General features: G+C 47.3%; 2 protein-coding genes across 4 annotated transcripts in view; one reads left to right on the top strand and one right to left on the bottom strand.

Annotated features, from left to right (window-relative positions):
- Window positions 1–20395, bottom strand: part of WDR3 (WD repeat domain 3) — a 31713-nt gene extending 11318 nt beyond the window's left edge. The window contains exons 1-16 of the mRNA XM_037038892.1: window positions 20326–20395; window positions 18624–18710; window positions 16980–17178; window positions 15052–15261; window positions 12478–12596; window positions 10927–11005; window positions 10049–10144; window positions 8972–9085; window positions 8690–8791; window positions 8142–8239; window positions 7170–7277; window positions 6413–6643; window positions 3558–3651; window positions 1674–1775; window positions 326–411; window positions 67–202 (exon numbers count right to left, since the gene is read on the bottom strand). Coding sequence (XP_036894787.1) covers window positions 67–202; window positions 326–411; window positions 1674–1775; window positions 3558–3651; window positions 6413–6643; window positions 7170–7277; window positions 8142–8239; window positions 8690–8791; window positions 8972–9085; window positions 10049–10144; window positions 10927–11005; window positions 12478–12596; window positions 15052–15261; window positions 16980–17150 — 1746 coding nt within the window. The 5' untranslated portion in view covers window positions 17151–17178; window positions 18624–18710; window positions 20326–20395. The remainder of the gene's footprint in view (window positions 1–66; window positions 203–325; window positions 412–1673; window positions 1776–3557; window positions 3652–6412; window positions 6644–7169; window positions 7278–8141; window positions 8240–8689; window positions 8792–8971; window positions 9086–10048; window positions 10145–10926; window positions 11006–12477; window positions 12597–15051; window positions 15262–16979; window positions 17179–18623; window positions 18711–20325) is intronic.
- An 82-nt stretch (window positions 20396–20477) lies between these two features.
- Window positions 20478–22267, top strand: part of GDAP2 (ganglioside induced differentiation associated protein 2) — a 63388-nt gene continuing 61598 nt past the window's right edge. For 2 of the 3 annotated variants that reach the window (XM_037038894.1, XM_037038893.1), the window contains exon 1: window positions 20478–20659. The gene's annotated coding sequence lies outside the window, so the exon portion shown is untranslated. Of the gene's footprint in view, window positions 20660–20844; window positions 20924–22267 lie in introns of those variants that run through there. The other variant, XM_037038895.1, reaches the window with a different exon arrangement.

The raw sequence follows: 22267 nt of genomic DNA, 5'->3' as shown, positions 1-22267 counted from the left end.
TCCTTATACCCTCCACCCAAGGTCAGTCAGAAAGGAAGAACATATTCCCAGGCGTGGCCATTGTACCTTCAAGGTGTCAACGTAGAAAACTTTCACAGTGCAGTCGAGCAAAGATACGGCCAACAGCTTCTGGTCGGGAGCGAACCGGACACACAGCACATCTTCATCCAGCTGCAGCGTCCGGGTTTGCTTCACGGAGAGTCTAGAATCACAGAAACCACCCAGACAGAAATTCCAAAAAGCTCTCTGGGGCTTGGCAGAAACAGACACATCAGGAGGGCATGCAGTGGGTCCCACCTTTGCTCCAGTACAAATGTCTCCTTACCTCTTCTGGGGACTGTTTTCATCTTTCACCAGCTCAAAATCCCAGAACTTGACGGCTTTATCTGCACCACCTGTCACAAAGCCACGCTGGAAACCAAATGACACTTCAATTAAAAGTACTTTAGTACAGAAACTTGAATGAGACACATCGAAGTAGCACAAAGGACCATTTGTATTTACTGTCATGGGATAAAGGTTAAGAAAAGTATGGTTTCTAACCCCTTCCATTCTTGTTTGGAGCTGCTGCCAGGGGCCTTATTTGGGAATTCCTAGTGGACTCTACTGCAGACGGATGACAACGTGTGGGACGTTCTAGTCAGACACTTGTGGGGGGGGGAGGGCATGGTGTGCTCCACCCAAGAGGACAACAGTACAAAGAGTCTGCCACTCAGCGGTAAAGCGGATTGCCAGATATCCAGACTGGATCATCTGAACTTTTTCATTAGTCCCGTCACACTGTAGTGTGAGTGCGGCATTATCTAGAAGCTGGAGGCAGAAATCTGGTTCTCATGCGTCTACCGTCTGCCTGCCATTTCGGGGATCTGTAATGCAGGAAACGACCTTACAATGATCCTCGCTGTTGCCATGGTGATAAAGACTACCTAGGCTATAAAGTCACTGTAAAAATAACAATAAGTGACCTCCTGAGGGGTGTGAAAATACTTTGGAAAAGACAGACCACTGTACAAAGGCAAGATATTACTATTCGTGTTCTGTTCTGACCCCAAAGGCATTACGCACTCTAAATTCCAGATTCCATTTTTCTCCAAAAGTAATGTCTACTTTCAATGAATGAGGGTTCACAGCCTTTGAGAATATTCAACTGAACAACCTCTTAAAGTATTTTCAAAAAGTGCCTCAAAATGCTCAGAGCAACTGCGCTGTTACGGGGCCAAGTGCAATCTCGGGGCGACCCCTCTGAAGGGAAGCACAGCACAGTGGATGACCTGTCAGGGCTGACGTGCTTGCTGAAACAGTGCACTCGCGTGTCACCGACGAACGGACTCACGGGAGCAGGAGAGACCACTCTATGCTCTGCACTGTGCTGCCCAAGGAAATCGTTCCTCTAAGAAGCATCATGAGCCACTGGCAAAAACCACGAAGATGAGGGATCTGATGTCACGTGTGTGATGATCAGAGAAGCGACAAGGGTTCGTTTCCCAGGGGCAGCTGTTTGCACTGTGCGGCCCATGACGTGGCGTCACACCGCAAATCTAAAGGTGAGACAAAGCGAGGCTTCCTTTAAAGCAGCCCCGAGCGAACTCCGCTGGGCAGCAGCAAAACCTGCCAGAAGGAAGGGGAGAAGCAGCCAGAGCCCGAAGTCCAGATGTTCACGCTGGCTTAGTTACCTGGTCTGGGGAGAGACACAGGGACCACAGAGCCCCGTCATGGGCATCCACCGCCTCCAGCAGAGCTCCGGAGGCCAAGTCGTACAGCTGCAGCTTCCCCGTCTGTGGGCGACACGAAGGGGCACAGCCCTGCGGCACACCTGCCATCCCCACGGTTCCACCACGCAGCAACCCTGTGACCGGGCACTAGGGAATGGTCTCCACATTCTGTGCTCGGTACTTCCTCTCCGAGCAGGTGAAATCCCGGTGGGAGGGCTGAGTGTTCCCCAGCAGGGCTGCCGTGCTGTGCAGCTATGGGTACCGCCCACAGCACTGGCCTCCCGCTGTTTTCATGGTTCCCCAACTTCAAAGGGAAATACCGCGGCCACAGGTAAATCAGGGTAAACATCACAGCAAACGGCAAACCTGACAACCTTTAATCAGCACTTTCAAGAGACTACCCTTGAAAGGTAACTGGTTTCCCCAGCTCTTCTCCGTCTAGTTCTGGTTTCCTCCTTTCCCGTGCAGACAGTGAGAAATGGCCACCCACCAACAACGCCAGGGAGGGCAGCACCCCCCCCCCCACAAGAGTCACCGTATTAGAAAGCAATGCGCCAGGCGCCCCAGCCCCAGAGCCCAGGCCGCTCTGAGGTCCCGCACGTGCCGTGGGGAGTGTGAGGCGGCAGACCGGATCCCACGGCTGCCTCTCTCCTTCCCAGCTCAGTGACTGTGGGTGAATTCATCTTTAGGAGCCTGTTTTGTTTTGTTTTTTTTAAAGCTGTAAAAACAATCTTCTCTGTGCAGTTGTGGGATTAAATGAGATAACGTGCCTAATGAGCTGTGTAGCACAGAGGCCAGGCCAGGGACTGCACAGACTTGGGCTAGATGGCAGTCTCCAAAGCAAATGGTCTCCCAAGAGCAGAGAGCAGATGAACATTTGTTGGAGGAATGAATGAAAAATAAAGGAAACGTCCAACTGAAATTTAATGTTCTTTCCCTGACATTCGCACTAGGGTCTCCCCAGCTCCTTTTACACTTCGTGCTGGGCAAAAGCTGTCCGTTGTGATAAACAGGTTCTCCAACGAAACGACTGTGCACGTATAGCACTGGATTACGGGAATAAAAATGACAAACATTTGCAAAGCACTTTCAAGTCATTCCATATACCTTACTCCATTTTATTCCCACCCTTATTGATACTTAAGGTATAAGCAATTATGAGTGATTTGCTATGAGCTAGGCTCTGTGCTAAGTGCGTGGCATGCTGGGAGGTAGATTATTTACATAATTTTACAGGAGGAAACCAAGGCTCACAAGGTTAAGTAACTTGCCCAAAGGTCTCAGAGCCTGTGAGTGGAAGCACTGGGATTCGAACCCTTGCTCATCTGGTGGAAAAGCTCTGTCAAAAGAAGTGTCATTATCGCGTTGCTTAGATAAGGTAACTCACTAAGGGAAGTTCCGTGACTTGCTACAAATTAGTTGCTTTGTAACAACTCCAAATCCACGTCTGCTCATTCCCAGGTGGCTATCTCCCCGTCTGAGCAGCAGCTGGGCCCACGGGCTGGGCGGCGTCTACTGAATGGTTTCATCTGCCCAGCACGAAGCTGGGTACTCAGTGCGTTTCACCATTAGTCTCCTCAAACACAATGACACGCGTGCTCCCAAAGGACGCACAGAAGGCCAATCACTGACATGTTAGTGACAATTATCTCAGGGTCGTGGCTGTAACTGTCTTAAAGAAAATGAAACCTAAAAAAAAAAACCTCAAAAGGGAACAGTAAACTAACATCGTATTACCCAGCTCGAATACATTTCCAATATGCTAAAAAAATAAACAATTTCTCAAACATCTTTAAGAAAAGTGAGTAGAAAAGATGCCAAATCCAAGAAAAAGTCTCAGTTTACCTTTGTTCCTATGACCACCTGCCGATCGCCAGGCACGAAGAAGGAGCAGAGCGCGTACTCACAGGCCATCGTGCGGATGCACTGCAGCGTGGACCTGCGAGGCGGAAGGAGTAAGCACCACGTGCGAAGGGAGCCTGCTTCCCCATCTGAGAGGTCAGGGTGTGTGTGCAGCGCACACGTAGCCACGAACAGAGATCAACAGAGAGGGGACAGAGCCTGACCAACCCCTGCCTCACACCCACTGCAGTCAAGGGGGAGAACGTTAAGTGGCGCTGAGCCTTGTTCTCCTTGCGGGGGCGTCCCAACCCCACGGCACAGAGAGCACACTGCGGCGGCAGGGAAAAGCACCTGCCCGGGCACTGCACGGAAACAAGCGAGCCCAGAGCATGGCAAGTCAAATTAGCTTATTCATATACATATTCCCTCCATTGCACTGGGCCATAAAATTCACCCATTCAACACACCTCAAAGGCCTGCTTCATTCATCAAACGTTCACTGAGCACCAGCGTCTCGCGAAGTTTAACACTCGTTAGGAATGAGACGAGCAAATGCTGGTGCATCAGGTGACGAGGTGCTACAGAGAAACACAACGCAGGCGGTGGGGCGGCTAGGGTGGGGGGAGGGCAGCAGACCGCCCCTAGATGTGGATGCGGGGCAAGATGGTTCTGGGCAGGAAGGGCAGGGAGCACAGAAGCCACGACACAGGCAGGTCTTTGTTGCGTTGAACGGATGACAAGGAGGCCGGTGTGGCTCCCAGGAGCAGAAGGGCAGCAGTGAGAGAGAAGCCTGGGAGGACTTCAGCTGTCAGTTGGAGTGAGGGAGCTACTGGACCTGGTGAGGCTTCTGATATAAAAAGACCGCCTGGCTGCTGTGCCGAGAACAGCTGGCAGAGGGACGGGTAAGGAAGCGACCCCAATGACCCCGGCAAGACAACGGTCCTGGGAACTCGGGGTGGGGGCACAGGTGGTAAGAAGAGGCTGGATTCCAGATTAAGTTTTGGAGGAAAAGCGGATAGGATTTGCTCACGAACTGGACTTGGGATGTGAGAGAGGATTAAGAATGGCTCCAAGGATTTGGGCCAGAACAACCGGAAGGGAGTAATTATGTACTAATGAGACAGGATAGTGAGAAGTCGGGAAAAGTCCTGGGCGAGTGGAATGGGGAAACTGAGATAAGAAAATTCAACAAGGCCAAACAGCTTGAGCAATTTATAGCCAACCAGTGAATCACTAGACCTTGTCTCCCAGAACCAAGGACACTTAAGTGCATGGTTTACCCCTCTCGTCCCTGACCAGACATACCACCTCCCTGGCCGTAAACCACAGGTGTTGGGGAGAGGAAGGCTGACAAAGGAGCCAGCTCGGGAAGGAGCTGCGTGGCTCCACTGTCAGCTGCCCCCGCAACAGGAGCAGCACGTCTGTGCTCCCCCTGGAACTGCCCCTCGCAAACTGTCCCATGTGTCCCCTGTAGAAACTTGCTTCTGAAAGCTCAAGGGAAGGTGGCAGGGTTTTTACCCACCACCTTTTAGGACTGCCAGCCTCTGACAGCAATAAAGGCCACTTATAATCCAATCCCCGTCTCTGTTTCCTGGCTGAACGGTGACAGACAACAGGAGCCCCAGAACTGGTTGCAGCCCCCCAACCAGTTTCACTAAGATGGGAGGTTTGTAGGAACAGTGGGTGGGTCGGTTGTGGAAGAAACGAAGACCAGAGGTATGGTTCGGGACACGTGAAAATCTGAGATGCCTACTCGACCTCCGGGGGGCGATCCAACGAAGGGTCTGGGTAAGTGAGCCTGGTGTTCAAGGAGAGGCGAAGGCTGGACGTACAAATTTACGTGCCATCAGCACAGAGAGAGCCCAGGGCTGGAGATCACAGAGCGGAGTACAGACAGAAACGGTTGCAACACTAAAGGTAAGAAGGATCCAGAAAAGACAGAAAGAACAGCCACAAAAGGAAGCAGTGAAAGTCAAAAAAGCGTCTCAAAGAGGAGAAAGTTATCAGTTCAAGCCGAGAGTGTCGAATGCAGCGTACGGTCACGGGGCTCTGGAACAGGCTCGCTGCAGAGGTGCCGAGTGGTGCTGGTGCAAAGGTGAGGATGAAGGCGGGACGGAGACGGATGAAGGCACAGTGGAGAAAAGCAACCACAGGGAGGAGCTGACTGGAGAGAGATGACGATGACACAGGGCTGCTGCTCCCGTGAAGCCGGGAGCTGTGAGGGCCCGTCTGTGTGCGACGGGATGGCCTCACAGGAAGGGAAAACTACCAACACGGGAGGAGGAAAATGCTGGAAGGGGAGAGGAGAAAGAACTACACACGCAATTCTGGTTAATTTTGTCAGGGGCTCCAACACAGTGCTACGAGGAAGGGCAGATCACGTAGATGTGGATACAGCTAAGTTGGAAGACACAATGGGAGCATGTGAACGTTTTCTGGAGGATCCTGTTTCCCAATGAAGCAGGAAGCAAGGCCCCGGTCTCGAGGCACTCGACAGGGTGTGAAACAGGCACCTCGCAGACTGAGCAATGAACGGTTACAGTGACATTACTGGACATAAGGAAAAGCCCACCTGAATTTAAAAAGTAAGGGAGTACATTTGGTTTTCTAGAGCCAAGTACAGCTACAAGCTTTAGATGTGCAACTGTCCGAATTTTTTTGCATGAAAAAAAAGGCAACTTTTCCTACTCTAAACTCCACAGGCCCATGCTCAAAAAGCACTGAAGATACATTTTGGGGGAACTGTACTTAAGGCCTTCAAGAAATCATGAATAACTAGCCATGAAGAGTACCAAAAACTGAGTCGAAGAGAAGAAAACACTGCCGGGTAAAGCTGTAGGCAGTGTCGTTTCACGAACCTGTTCCAGATCTTAACGGAGTCGGCCGCTGCGGAAAGAACTGCAATGTTGTCCGAGCTGAATGACAAAGTCCGCACGTCGCTGCGATGCCCCCCGAGGATCACCCTGCTCATCCGCACAGGTTGAGCGGCAGGCGCTGAGGGGTTCAGTGAATATAATTCCACCGAGTTGTTCTGTAGCAGGAAGACGGCCTTTAACTCCCCTTGAGGTGAATGAATCAGGTCAAAGGATCTGCAGAAGAAAATATTCATTAATGTCTCAGCTACCATCTTAGCTCACAAGGTTAAAGCCTTTTTCAGGAAAAAGGCTTTGCAATGCCCTCAATCTGCAAGACCTCTGGACAAGCCTACAGGATTCCACAGAGTGCTCTGAGCACTGCAGAACAGTTAAGTTAAAGAAATCTGGGCGCAGACACTGGACCTCACACATACCTTGTTTTCGTGCATCTTTTCTAAGTGACCTTAAATCCTTTCGGAACACGAGGTATACATCTTTCTTTTTCATTGGCATCAGAAAAGAGTAGTAAACAGATAGGTAAAAGGTGTTGCAATAAAACAAATGTGAGATGATGAGTAAGTGGGTCCAGGGCGAGGGCGACAGGAACCGAGCTGACACGGGTGTCTCACGATCACTGTCCTCAAACACGTACTCATACAGACTGCTTCGGAAGGGCGTGACAAAGCCCACACACTCTGCAGCTTGCTACTCCACGGCACCCTGAGCCCGCGGGCACTCCACATGCCTCGTTTCCACTCACTTGATCTTGGTGGCAGTTTTGATCCTGGTCACCCGCTGGATTTCATCTTGCAGAGTCATTTCGACACTGACTTCCAGGTCTTCCTCCTCCCCTTTGCCAGAATTTGATCTAGAGGGAGAAAAAGATAGTCATGCTACGACTCTCCTAGAAGAAGCTTTGCTATTGCTTGAGTCACGTTCTGGCGGACACCAATAATCGGTGTGATCTTGGAGGGTCACTAACCACACAGGATCCCTGGGAGAATTAACACACAGTGTTTGTAGAAAAAATATTTTGTGAACTACAGTGTCATCAATACACGGCGTCATTCCACTGAAGGGGTCTTCTCACCAAACGGATTCTGGATGTGACAGCCCGTATCATTTCCTGGGATGAGTCTTTGTTTTGAAGTATTCCACGGAAATATTTCTGGTCAATTTTCTAACTTCAGGACCTTTTAGAAAATCCACTAACCTGCACTTACCAATGCAATCATGTCATATAAACCAAAGATTTCAAGAGTTGCCAAATCAGACCACTTTTTATTTCTTTGAGACTTGATGAATTTCAGCCACTGAGGAACTGATTTCTATGCTTACAATGACCTATTTGGGGGTTACATCGCCTCTAAACTTCATACATAACCGTCCAACCAGCCTTCTCATAGTCCCGAGGCTTAGCATTAGGACAGACTGCTGTCACTGAGGACACACAACTAGCTTCCAAGAATTAAAGCATTTAAAAACTATTTTTAAAAATCTGTGCAGTCTTTCTAGTTCGGTGTGGCTCCGGTTCAAGACTCAGGAGCGCACTGGTTACGAGGCTGTCCTGCAGAGCATAAATTTAAAGCCTGGACTACCAGCACACCACAAAATCTGCAGCTTTTACCAGTAACTGGTAATAGAGTAAGTATTTCCTTAAAAAACCCAGTTTTTCTATGAGTACTGTGAGGCACAGACTACCGTATTGTCAGTAAGTGTTAAGGAAACATACTTGGCTTTCTTCCTAGCTTTCTTCATCTTCTTATCCATTTTCTTCCGAATCTCCTCTTTGGAAAGGATACAGAACACTTCCAGCACGGAGTCGGTTCCCTGGAAAGACGAGAGGCTGATGTGGCCCTGGACGAGCAATCTGTAATTTCGCTCTTCCCCAGGGAGGACCGAACCATAACAAGTCTTCCTCTCCCCTCACTGGTTGCAGCGCCTTGGACAGCTCCGTCTCCCTGCGCTCACGGTCTCCCCTGTGACGGGGTGGACACCGCTGTCTATTCACAGCACTGCCCTGAAGACTAAGTAGGCATTGGTGCTCTTAAATCACTTAGAAAAGCAAGTGCCTAATGAATGGGTGCTAATAAGAGTAAGTACAGCAATTACTGTTGTCATTATGCTCTTAGATGCCAGGAACGATAGGTCCACACAGGATCATGCAATGATTTCTTAACACGATCCAAGAAAAATTCATTTGCACACTGCCTATGAAAGGCCAAGTCTCTGAAAGGACCAGCCTCGTCCCTGTGACTTTCTCCTACGCCTGGTACTCACGTGGCAAGCGAGAATCCTGCCCGTCCTGTCGGTTGCCAGGTTCACGACTCTGTCCCTTCCTTCCCTCATGATGGAACCAACTTTCCTGCACGTAAGGATGCGCTATAGAAGAAGCAACACGTGAAGGTCAGTGTAAGTGCTGCCGAACCTCTGGAAAGACATGACTCCAAGAAATGCAGATGACACGGACATTCCCTACAAGGATGTGAAGCATTCCACGTTCAGTTACAGTTTTCACCCTTCCCACCACTCAGCTCAATCAAAGAAACAAACATGAGTTACATCTTCAGGAGCTTCATCCGTCCCGAGGGTGCCATCCTCTGCTTCCTGCGGGCCCTGTATTCCGGGGGAAGACCACCTGATCTTCTTGGGCTCTGGTGCTTCTGGATCTTCCATCTGTTTTATAAAAATGGGGAAATCTGAAAAAAATGTGTCCCAGGAGGTGACTCTTAACCCTAATGACTTAAAACCCTTTCCTATGGGCCACTAATAACTTCCACGAAGTGATCTCTCTGATCAGACCTCTTCAGGGGGAAGACATCTATTGGAACGTATTAAAAACTGACTTGAACACACGCACACCAAACATGGTTTCGCTATACTATCTCCAATAACTTTCCAGAGTTTCTAAGGACTACTGTTCAGCAACAAGAGTCGGACAAAAGGATGAGCGACTCTTCATTAACTTCAAAACCTTCTCATCTAAAAGATCTACCGTATTCTAGAGGGAAAGATTTCAATTGGCACTCAGAATTGCAAAGGCATTGCAAGGGAGGTTACATTTTCTCCTTAAATAGAGAAAAAAAATAAGCCTACTGACGTAGAAGTTACTGGAATGGCTACTGGACACACCACCCACCTGACTCCAGCTACCGCTGGAGTCTATCAGCGGTAGCTGGGAGATTGGGTATCAGTCTATCCAGCTATCACCTTTTCTCCTCACACAATCTTTGAGGATCTGAGAAAAAGCAAGAGATCTTCTCAAAATATACACATTTGTAAATGCACATATTTTACATAGATTTTTGTTTGAGGGGGAAGGGTCACAGGTATCTGAACTCCACCATGGGTACCCAAAGGTCCAGGAATATCAGGCTAAGAACCCACGAACTAAAACATTAGCATCACCAGACGCTACACGCCCACAGCCATCCTTCTGAGCCCCCATCACTGAGGGCAGCGGAGTACACAATGAAGTTTCTCTGTAGGGGGCAGGTCATTGACGTGGTGGCATTTCTGCAGTACCCATGATGCCGTGCGAAGGACGCAAAGATGACGGCTCACTCCAAAGTCAGTGAGCCTCTAAACGTGCTGAACCAAGACAGGCACCTGGGTACCCAATCCAAAACAAGCCATTACCTCCTGCAGGTAGGCGATGTCCCAAGCCCTCAGCTCACTGTCGGAGGCCCCCGTGATGAGTCGCTTTTCTTCTGACACCAGAACCAAGCCCCACACCTACAGAGTATAAACAGATTCAAGTAACACAACTCGTAAGACTCCAGGATGTACAATGTCATAGCCCAGGTTTCAGTATATTGTAGGGAAATCTCTTTGGCATTTGCAAAACCTGGGATCAAGGCAACCCTTTCAGCACATACTAAGATGAATTCCACTGTTACAAAGGAAAGGTGGCCCATGGTAAAACTGCCGTCCACGTGACAACTGGACATCCCTCTGCAGTTCCCTGGTCTCTCTTTCACAGAATGGCTGCTCACATAAATCCTAGCGAGAGTCCGCAGGAGTCCACTCAATGAAGATTTTTAAGTCTGATCTTCCCTTGCCTCGAAAGTAAAAGGAGCTCCATTCATGCCCATAACATAATGTTCAGCCTCAAATATCCAAAAACTAAACAGTAAGAATGGCAACACTGTTGCAAACCAATAGTCAGAGAATCTAACTGGCTTTTTCTCCTCATATACTCCAGGTGTGTTTTTGAAAGCCCGGTACGAACAAAGCACAGACTAAGATGCAAAGGTTTATTATATTTCATGATCTCTACTGAAGAGATGTATGTTCAGGGAACCAGTATAAGGACTACCATTTGCATAGTCACAGATTAAAAACTTATCCAAGGCCAACTTTTAGCAAATGCCAGTATCTGCTCTGATGGCTGGCACTTCCTCCACCACATTGACTTCTGTCTCTCGACGATCCTGGCAGCCAGGAAAGGACCAGAGAGGAAGCCAGCCTTTCCCCGGCCTTGCCCTCCCTTCCCTGGGCCCGGAGCCTCCCCGTACCTCAGTTCGGTGGCCCACCATTGTTTTGAAGCAGTGCTGGGTGTCAAGGTCCCACCATTTCACCACCGTGTCTTTCCCACTGAAAGAAGAAACAGGAGAAACTCTCATTAGGAAGAACTGCAAAACCAACAGGGAGATAGATGAAGGTCTCATTTGTAGCCTTGAAAAGATAACACTCAGCAACAATGCCCCATGTTGCTATCCTGCCCAGGCTTTCCTTTCAAAAGTAAAGGATCTGAACTCTCCGTGCGGCTATGTAGGCAGAAAATAATGTTTCACCCGTAAACACAAAAGTAACTTGGTCTGTTGCCTGTCACTCTCATCGTCACGGCACGAACACCCTTGCACGCCGTCTATCAGACACTCCGTAGACCTCACCTGCTCCACGTCCTGAAAATGCCACCTCTGCAACGTCACTAAGCCTTGATTCCTCCCACTCCATTTCTGGACACATCCTATTGCCTGGATTATATTAACATATATTAACTCCCTAACTGGTCTCCCTGCCCACTCCTGTTCCCTCGTCACACCCAATACTCTCAGACAGTCTCAGTTTGCTAGGTTTCCTCTGGTTCAGGGTTCTCTGCAGACCCCAAATCAGGCTCTTCAGCACTAGCCTCAAAACCTCCCATTAAATGGCCCTTAATTTCTCTGCCAATGACCTCTGTTCTCCCCTGCTTCCTCATGAATACAAAGTTAATAAAATCCTCCTTCGGGACCACAATGGGAAAAAAACCCAAACAATGAAAATCCGATTTACAGAGTCTTTCCTACACAGTCCCACCCCCTTTACGTTCCCTGGACTGGAGCCAGTACGTCCCACGGAGCTGCAGCAATTTGTTCTCTCGCTGAATCTGTCGTGTGCACGGACTGCTCTGCCCTGCAGCCTCCCCACAGGCACCAGCCACCCCTGGCACAGCGCTCGCTGCTCCTGCACCACTCTGAGTTGTCCCTACGGCTCTGCTAACCACCACCTGGCCAGCCTCGGCGTCCCAAACTTTCCTGGATGGCCAGGAAATTATCATTCCTTAGGAATGATGGTTATTATATTAGGTTAATATAAAACTGCTGATACCTGACCTATCATTTTTGACCCACGCAAGTGAAAGTTTCCAAGGGTTCAACCTAACAAATGTCAGAAAGCCCAAATACGAAGTAGGTTTCTTCTCAAAAGACAGGCTGAATCAAACACTTGGCAGTCACATGGGCCCGCTGCTTCCTCTCGTGCTTTCCTGACTCTCTGGGTCCAGAAAGAGGACAGCTCGTTCTGCAGAAGGCAGGCCAAGAGGCTAAGGAGCACGGAAAAGCTGGGATCAGAGGAAACAATGACCAGGAAGCAGAACTGTAAATGCTATAAATAACTCTGGGTGGCTGCCACGACCCTGGGGGGTGGGGGGAGGGGGGAGAGAAGCAGAGAGCAGAGGAAGCCACCCCTTGGGCTCCACTGGAAGGCTGAAAAATGAGGAAGGAATGGAGCGAATTCCCTCTTCAAAACCCTCTCCAACGAGTTCACCTAGAAAAGAGCTGGAAGTGAAACTGGTATTTCTTTACCTGCTAACCAGCAGATTCTTTTCTCGTAGGAACAATGCTTGTGTGACGGCGTCCTTGTGCCCCTTCAGACGGTAGAGGCCACTTTCATTGATCACATCCCACACGATAATGTCCGTGTCCTAAAGGGATCGAATAACACGGAAGCATTTTCTTCACCACGTGAAGCCTGACAGTGGGATGCAATGTTTCTGTTACAAAGGCAATCTACATACAGTCCTTGTAGAAAATTTGGAAAGCGCACAGGAGAGGGCAGAGGAAATAAAAACCAGTTAATTCTGCCCTCCGGATCCAGTGACCACAGGCCTTTTGTTTCGTATTGTTCCAGTCTTTGTGGATACCGGTCCAGCGGAAGGCCTGCTTGAAAGTGGTTGGTAGGGCACTAAAATGGATATAATAATGTATAGTTCTAAAGTGAACATTGCACCTGAAATGTTAGAGGGTGTGCTTGGGTGTGATATGGTTATGATTCTGTAATTTAAAAAGGGGCATTACTTGTGCTGGACCCTGTACATCCAGGTTGCTGCTGGCACAAAGCTATTCCTGTGGTTTTTCAAACCTTTTCCCCTTTTCCATTTAGTACATTCCCATTTTTCATGCCCTTCCAGGCTTCTCTCATTTTTCAGTCACAATAACCCTAAGGATATGCCGTAATTTATTTAAAATTTTTTGTTTTAGCCATTTAGGTGGCTCCTAATATTCTACCATTAAAAACATGTGAAAATGAACATTCTTGCACATAAACCTTTATATAGATCTCTGACCAGAATAAATACTCTGAGGGGAAATTCTCCAGTTAAAAGGTATCTCTATTTTTCAGGCTTGTCATTCACACCATCCAGGAACTCCCCAGCAAGGCTGGGCCGACCTGAGGCCACCAGGGGTGTGGATGACGGAGCCTACACCCCCGTGCCATCAGCCCTGAGCATTATCAGCTTCTCAAAAGCCTCGGCCAATCTCACACGGTAAAACTGCCTCTCCATCTTGATCTGACTTGGATTTCTGAGTCCCAGTGAGAAATCCGGTCCCTGATCTGCGGCCACTATTGGCCACCTGTGCCTCTTCCAGCTGCCGAGTCGTGACTTTTGTCTACCTAGGTCTTATCTTTCGCTTGATTGTAAGTTGTTAAGAGACAAATAACATTAATTCTTCCTTTTGGTATTGAAAATATGATATACATTCCCTTGTCTTTGTCCTTTACCCCTCCCCTACCCATTTTACTGAGAACGAAGCAGCCAACAGGTCTGGATGAGCTTCGGGCGTGCAGCACGATAGTGTGAAGTGCAAGGTTGTGAAGTGAGGACCGAACAGGTTGGGCTAACACCTGTCTTCTCACGGAGAGACAATAAGAAAAAGGAAAAATATTTTCTCCCTGTGATGAGAGCTCCTAGGATTCACTCGGAACAACTTCCCTATATATTTTCAAATGTACAGATGTCCTAAATTGAAGTTCGAAATCAATCTTTTTACCTTTATAGTGCCCTTCTTTGTTGACATGCTCCAAGTCCTTTTCCCCCTTGGTATCAGGCAAACCCTTACTCATGTATCTTCTAGTTTACTTAAAATACGTCTTGCTCCTTAGTATTTGTCTTTAATCTGTGGCTCATTTTAGTGCATGGAACGAGGTAAAGCTTTAACTTAAATTTAAATATCCCCCCACGTAGTCAGCCAATTATCTGAGTAATGTTTTGTAAGTCATTCATCACTTTTCTGCTCATCAGAAATATCATCTCTAAAATATACTAATTAGGAACAGAAAAGCAGATTTGTTTCTGGGACTCTCATTAGGTTGCAATAACCTATTTTGTATCCATAGCAGATTAAAATGACATGTTTTAAATTATGACATAATGCATTTTAACATATGAAATCTCCTTAAAAAAGCTAGCCCTGGGGGAAAACAAAACTAAACTAAAACCTTCTTTTATTAGTCTTCTTTCCCATGATTCTGACTTTTTTCCATAGTTGCTTGTTAATCATTTGATCACATTCTAAAAACAGCAAGAACCTGTCAGGATATTTATTTAAATTGCTTTCCCTGTACAAGTCAGTTAGAAAACACCAGCATCTTTTCCATGCTTTGTCTCCACATTCAAGGACAGGGTCCGTGCCTCTACTCCAGCCCTGTTACACTCTTCAGTTTCCCAGTATTTCTGTTATTTAATATGCAATTATAAGTGGAATCTTTTACATTATATTTTCTAGCTTTGAGATATAGGAAAGCTCAAAGTTACCACACTCATGGGAAAAGAGTTCTCATTTCGTCTCTCCTTTTCCAACCTGGCTTTTCCGCTGGGCCCTGTTTGGGTAGCACTTCCGCACTGATGTCACGCAGCACTGACCGCGCGCATGCTCACTGCGCTCCCTCTACTTAACAGGCTCCGATGGGATAATGTGACCGGAAGCACAAAAACCCCCAATTCAGACCCGTCCTTCTCACTCTGTCTCAGCCGTCGCCCCTGTTCTGTACACGACGTGCCCATCGTTTCCCCAACAGTTTCTGTGAAGACCCACATAAGCACAGGCCTTACACTGCAATACCGGAGCTCAGGCTGGGCACCTACTAAAAGGTCTCACCTTGGACCCCGAAGCCAGCCTGCCTCCCAGCTGATCATACTTCAGGGAGGTGATGGCTGCTTTGTGCCCGTTGAAGGTCACGTTTCCCTCCCCACTCAGGAGACTGAAGATGCGAACAGACCCATCCTCATAGCCCACAGCCAAGTGAAGCCCGTCTGGGGAGGGGCACAAGCACGTGACTTCCTGCTTCAGCCCCCGAAGGATAAGGATCTGAAATCACAGAATCAAAAGAAGAAAAAGGATAGGAGCTAAGCGAGTCAACGGGAAAGTGTGGGAATAATTGGGCACCATAAAACTAAAAGCCCCAATAACTCCAAATCACTCTTATAAATGAAACTCCGCAATCCACCTTAAGTTCTTTAATGTAGGAATCATTATTTATAGTGGGCAATGAAAACATCCAAGGAAAAGTAAAATGACTTTGTCTGAAGCTCTACATTAGCATAATACATGCAAAAATTCCCCAGGCAATGGAACGAATTACTAAATCCTTATCCTATGTCAGCACAAAATGATTTTCCATAAACACAGCCTTGCATTAACATGGCCTCATCTTGTAAGGAGCCAACCTACAAGGCACCAGAGTACTATCATGTTGTATCCCCAAAGTACTCTGTGTAGCAACAGCAACAAGTATCAAAGTATTAACCCGTTGGGAGCCACAGTGAGCGGGCAAGATCAAAATGCCCGTGTGCAGTTTGGCAGCAGTGGTAGGTTTGTGGAATTTAAACTTCGTAAGGTATCAAAGGCTAGTTTAACAACCCCAGGCCTGATCTGTATAAGTAAGAAAAAAGAGATTCAGTCAACATGGCAGAGAACTATTCCTTTTAAATGTCTAAATCTTATAACGGGTGGTGAGGGCCAGCAGAAGCAACTGAAAATAGAGAAGTGGTAAGTTAGAGACAAACGTGGGGGGAATAATGAATACAAATAATGACCTGTGAATATCACTACAAATAGCTNAAAAAAAAAAAAAAAAAAGGACAGGAGCTAAGTGAGTCAACGGGAAAGTGTGGGAATAATCGGGCACCATAAAACTAAAAGCCCCAATAACTCCAAATCACTTTTATAAATGAAACTCCGCAATCCATCTGAAGTTCTTTAATGTAGGAATCATTATTTATAGTGGGCAATGAAAACATCCAAGGAAAAGTAAAATGACTTTGTTTGAAGCTCTACATTAGCACAATACATGCAAAAATTCCCCAGGCAATGGAATGAATTACTAAATCCTTATCCTATGTCAGCACAAAATGATTTTCCATAAAGGGTTATAAACACAGCCTTGCATTAACACGGCCTCATCTTGTAAGGAGCCAACCTACAAGGCACCAGAGTACTATCATGTTGTATCCCCAAAGTACTCTGTGTAGCAACAAGTATCAAAGTATTAACCTGTTGGGAGCCACAGTGAGCGGGCAAGATCAAAATGCCCGTGTGCAGTTTGGCAGCAGTGGTAGGTTTGTGGAATTTAGAACTGCGTAAGGTATCAAAGGCTAGTTTAACAACCCCAGGCCTGATCTGTATAAGTAAGAAAAAAGAGATTCAGTCAACATGACAGAGAACTATTCCTTTTAAATGTCTAAATTTTATAACTGGTGGTGAGGGCCAGCAGAAGCAACTGAAAATAGAGAAGTGGTAAGTTAGAGACAAACGTGGGGGGAATAATGAATACAAATAATGACCTGTGAATATCACTACAAATAGCTACCTAGAAGTAAGGTCCTCTTTGGTTGTGGTTGTCAGAATTTAGTGCAGACACCACAGAACCTGATACTTAGCTATCTTGACCCCTCCCCCCAAAGATGTCCCTCCTAGGGGCACACACCTAACAAACCTGTGCCTGATGAGTCAGAGTGCTCCATCTTCTGCCTCTCCATCCTCTCCCACCCACAAATCGGCACTGACCCAGGGGATTTCTGGCTCACCTTCTCTCCTTTCCTTAGGTCCCAGACGAAGACATGTTCACAGGCTGGCACTGCCACATAGCGTCCTTTTTCACCACGAAGTGTCACAAAGACAATATTGCCTTTTTGGCTGCCAATTAGGCCAAAGACCGCACTGGCAACATAGCGCAGGTACTGCTTGGTGAGACCCATGTCAAAAGGTCGGAAACCACTGAGGCAGCTGCGCAGGCAAATGAAGACAATCTCAGTTTTTTGGGCACCTTAGTTCTGCTAGGCTAGCAAACACCAATTGTTTATCATGTGGTGAACCTATACAAATCATGACATAAAATACCTGGACATCTTAATTTTTCATTCACTGACGATTCAACATGCAACCCCTCGTTCATCAAGCTGTAGACTGGTCACACTGCCACGCCCCTCACAGACACTTGACACGTGGCCCCAGTGCAGCTGAACAATTAGCTTCTGCCCATTCAACCCCCATCTAAGTTTCTACATTGAGACTGAGATCTGAGACTGAAAATATGTATCAGTGAACATTTACTGCAGACTCACTGATTAGACAAACCCTGTTATAGAAGCTAGAGACACGGGAAGACAAAATACCTGACCTCGAGGCACTGACCTTCTGGCACAGTGGTTCTCACACCCTAGCGAGTATCCAGATTTTCTGGGCACTTCTTAAAACAGATGGCAGGTACCCACTGCCCCCTCCCCTCCCCAAAGGCTATGTAGATTTAGTCAATCTGGGGGCCTCCCCAAGATTTCTTTGGTTTCTCGCTTTTAGATCTGATTTGGCCCTTGATTGCCAAGTCAGGGTTGCCACCTCCCCTAGGCACAGAAAACGGTACCAAACTTGGCACACTGTCTTTGAAAGATGCCGTAGCTCTTGCACTAAATCAAATTCACTGAAAACACTGGTTATGGATAAGTGAGACAATACATGAAGGAGAAAAGAAGCCAAGCCCATCTGCTCTTGATACAGAAAAGTGAAGAGTAGACCTCGAAACTCCGAGGCAACTCAGTGGCCTCCTTTCTCTTACTATAGGAACCAACATGAAGCCAGTGAAAAATCAAGGAGAGACAGTATCAGCAAGGTGGTAATCCTAGTAATCCAGACCATCTGATGGGTACTGTCCCAATCCACCTTTTTCCTTCACTGCAGTTGTTCCTCATGATGGTTCCTGGCTATTTACCCAATCTTCCCACAGTGCTTCCCTTGGAGACCTTATACAGCCCCCCTGCGCCCAGGAAGTGCCACGTCTATTTCCAGTTCTGTCCACATCTGTGATTACTAACTAGACATCACATTTAACATGTCTAAAACCAAACCTACCTTGCTTCCTGAATCCCTCTTAATTTTTTGTGACTTTAAGAGATGGAAACCTCCTAGCCACTCAGGCTTAAAACCTTGTAGAAGCTGTTGGCTCATTATCAAAAATTATTATTATAGCAGCCAAGACTTAAAGAGTGATCACTTCAGATGCTTCTTAACTTACAATGGGGGGAACATCTTGATATATCCATTGTCATTTTAAAGTATTGTATGTTGAAGACACATTTAATATGCCTAACCTACCAAACATCACAGCTTAGCCCGGCCTCCCTTAAATGTGCTCGGGACACTTATATTAGCCTCTGTTTGGGCAGTCGGTAGTTTACCTCTGTGATCACGTGGCTGACGGGAGCTGCAGCTCACTGCCACTGCCCAACTCACACACGGGACCATTCAGCACATATTTAGTTAACCTGGGAAAAGATCAAAATTCAAAATTCAAAGTACAATTTCTACTAAATGTGTATAACCTTTGCACCATGGCAAAAAAGAAAAAACCTAACTTGGGAGTGTCTGAATACTGTAACTGATGTGTAACTGAGTAAACATACACAGTTGTTTAGTTACCCATAGCAATTCTGCTCATTAAATGGGTTACTAGTATATGTAAAGCACTTAGAAAAACACCTAGCACCTTGTAAATGTAAGTACAAAAAAATTCTTCACCGTAACCTTCAAGGTAGGTACTGTTCTTACCCCCATTTTATAGACCAGGACACTAGGCAGTGAGTGAAACAGCTGGCACGAATACATTTAGTGAGTTTTAAGTGCCAAAACTACATTGCAATCCAATCCACCACCAAAATTTCTTCTTTTGACCACTATGCTAAACTGCTTCTCTTTGCCTCCGTCCTGTATTGTCAGAAACCTCCACCTAGTCGATTGTTTCTCTGAAGTGGGACCCTTTCCCCTCTTTCCACTTTATGTTCTAACTCTTTTTATCACTGAGTTCCTGCACTACTTTTCCATCTAGCACCTCCACTGGCTTGTTTTTTACTTTTTTCATTTAAAAGTCATAATACTGCCCTGGCTGGTGTAGCTCAGTGGATTGAGTGCGGGTGGAGAACCAAAGGGTCGCTGGTTCAATTCCCAGTCAGGGCACATGCTTGGGTTTCAGGTCAGGTCCCCAGTACTGGGTGCACAAGAGGCAACCGCATGTTGATATTTCTCTTTCTCCTTCTCTTCCCCTCTCTCTGGAAGTGAATAACACCTTTTTAAAAAAAGTACCATAGGCACCTCAGTGGCTTGATTTTAGGTACAAGATAAAATAGAAGTCACAATACTACCATCCTAACCTTTTTACATGCCAAACCCCAAAACCCTTGAAAAAGCTAAATTGTTTGCAATTTCCAAGAAATCTCGGAAATCCCTCTTTATTCTCTCGTCAAGTTAGTTGGTTTCCTTCCTGGTCCTGCCACCTTGCCTTCGTATAGTTCCTGTCACCTAAAACAAGAAGCATTCTGCCGTCTACCTATTTTAATCAACATTATCCTGAGGTCCCCTTCCTTCGGGGCGGGTCCAATTCTCGAAGCCTTTTTCAATGCCTTCCATACAATGTGGCGTCGATCGCTTGTCTCCTGGGCACAGATCTCCACGCCTTTTGGAGTGAGCTGACGACCTAACCTTCCCCGGCAACCCTACCATCCCTGCTTCCTAACACACAGCCCCTCCCCCCAAACATGTTGCTTCTATGATGCACTGAAGGACTGGGGCGTGGTGACAGAGTTATCAGACGTCCCTAAACTGAGTCTTCAATCAGGAGAGGGTGAGAGAGATTCTGCACACCGACGACGCTGCCAGAGCATCCTCAGGCGGACTAGAGCACGCGCCAGCCCCGAGAGTACGCGGGCGCCCTCCAGGTACGGAGGTGGGGCGCGCGATCGTCCAGGTATCCCTCCACCCCAGGGACCGACGCCTATTCCCACCGCCGCCTCGTCCGCTGCGGCCACCATGAGGGCCTCAGCAAGGACCCGCCAAACTAGAGTCGCGGAGCAAAGGCGTTCGGCCCCCGCGCTCCCCTGCACTCACCTCAATCTCCACGAGGCATCGTGACGCTCGGACCTGCCCACCAGGGCCCACCCCTTCCGGCACCGCTCCGGACCCTTTTCCGCCCGGCGTTTCCAGAGCCTCCAAGGCGGAAATAACGTAAGACCCGGGCTCTGATTGGCGAGCGCCGACCGGGGAACGGAAGTCAGTGTTTCGCAGTCCAGAGATCTTGCAGCTGGTTGCTCCAGCTTCCTGGCACTTTGACTCTCCTTACCCGCCGAGCTTTCCGAAGAGTCGTTCGGAATGCCACTCGGCCCCTTTCTACGAGGAGCTTAATCCGCCTCGCCAGCCGCCCGGATGGGACCGCCGGAGTGCTGTGAGAGGCGGGGCACAGGCCGGGAGGGGAGGCGGGGCAGAGCGGGCCGGGGGCGCGGCGGGCGGCGCGGGGTCCGGGGTGGGGGTCAGTTTTGTCGGTTCTCTTGAAGAAGGAGCCTGCCGCGTCTTCCTCCAGCTGTTGGGTTCAGCTCGCCCGAGGTGCTGTCGTGGACGTCTTGTCCAGGAGAAGAGAGAGGGTAGGCAGTCTCGGGCACAGGAACAGTGGTGCTGGAGTCACGGGAGAGGCGCGCGACCTGGGATGCAGGTGAAATAGAGCGTCTGGAGGCCTGCTGGTTCTAGTGTTAGAGTGGAGTCTGTGTTGCCGCTGGGGTTGACTGGGCGTTCCACGACCCGGGAGCAGCTCGAGTCAGGGCTGGGTGGGCGATGAACCCTGCGTGCCGAATCGTCTGCAACCCCGCAGTCCCTAGAGTGACATTGTTCTGGCTTTGTGTTTTCGCTCCCTGACTCCTTGAGGGGAAAGTGACCTAGAGCTGATTCCTCCTTCCTCCGCATTTGAGGCTTAGGTGCTCTGTTACCTAGTGGGAATTGCCTTTTCTCTCGAAGTTTTGCCCACTCTTGTGCTGCATAGAAGTGTTCAGAAGTAAGTCCTGATGTCTGTAGCTGTGGAAAATGAAAGCTAATGCGTACGCTGTACAAAAGAAATAAGCCTCCGTTTTCTCTTATTGAACGAGATATCTGCAGCTAGTCTAGAAATTAGACTTTTATCTACATTATCTGACTTTCTTCAGAAGTTTCTTGAGTTCTTAAGGCATGTTCAGCTAGTCTTCCATATTCAAGAAAATTACAATAATAGAGAATGGGTATCACGAGATTATAGATAGATGTTGCAGTGTAGATGTTTTGAAACAAGATTGCTGTGGATTGGATGAATGTGAGGAAATTGTGACAGTCTATTGTTTCAAAAAGTTTGGTGGGAAAGGGAACGTTTAAGTGTGTATGGTTAATATGCCATATAGGTGATGTGCATTGAATTATTATAGAGAAGAAATGTCTGCTTCAGTAGAAAACTTACTTGCCTAGATATTAACTGGATGACAGCCCTTGGATTATCTGATTCCAAGAAAGCTATTTTACAGCTGTGTGAATTGTAGATAACTAAGGTCAAGCTCAGTGGAAGTTTTAGTACCCCGTACGTTCATTTCAATATTCCTGATTTATTAAATACATCCAGCTTTGGGATTGCCTTTGTCTCTCATCTGCCTGGTTCTCTTGTGAGTTAAATAAGATCTTGAACACATATTCATTTTTATATTTGAATGAGTCATTTACCTTAAAAATTCTCTTATATTAAATGTTAAATATTATAAAAAATGACAACCACAAATGGAAAAATATTTTAATAAAAGTTGGTATAAGAGCAACTATGATTGAGTGCTAAGATTATGCATTTTTTTAAATACCCAATACATATACTAACTATTCAAAGGTATCACCCTGGTTTCTTACTTGTTTTCACTTGCTCAGTGTATCAATACTTATAATTGGAAATAGTAATAAAACTCTTTTAATATGAGTGTGCTACTACTAATGCACCATCATAGCATGTGCTTTGGATATTTTTGAATGATGGTGTTAAATTTGACCTGAG

The sequence above is a fragment of the Sturnira hondurensis genome, unplaced genomic scaffold (genome assembly GCF_014824575.4).
Source record: "Sturnira hondurensis isolate 20B ecotype Veracruz unplaced genomic scaffold, ASM1482457v3 Scaffold0024822, whole genome shotgun sequence".
NCBI lineage: Eukaryota > Metazoa > Chordata > Mammalia > Chiroptera > Phyllostomidae > Sturnira > Sturnira hondurensis.
Note: the sequence above shows the minus strand (reverse complement) of the source record. Positions and strands in the feature narration are given on the sequence as shown.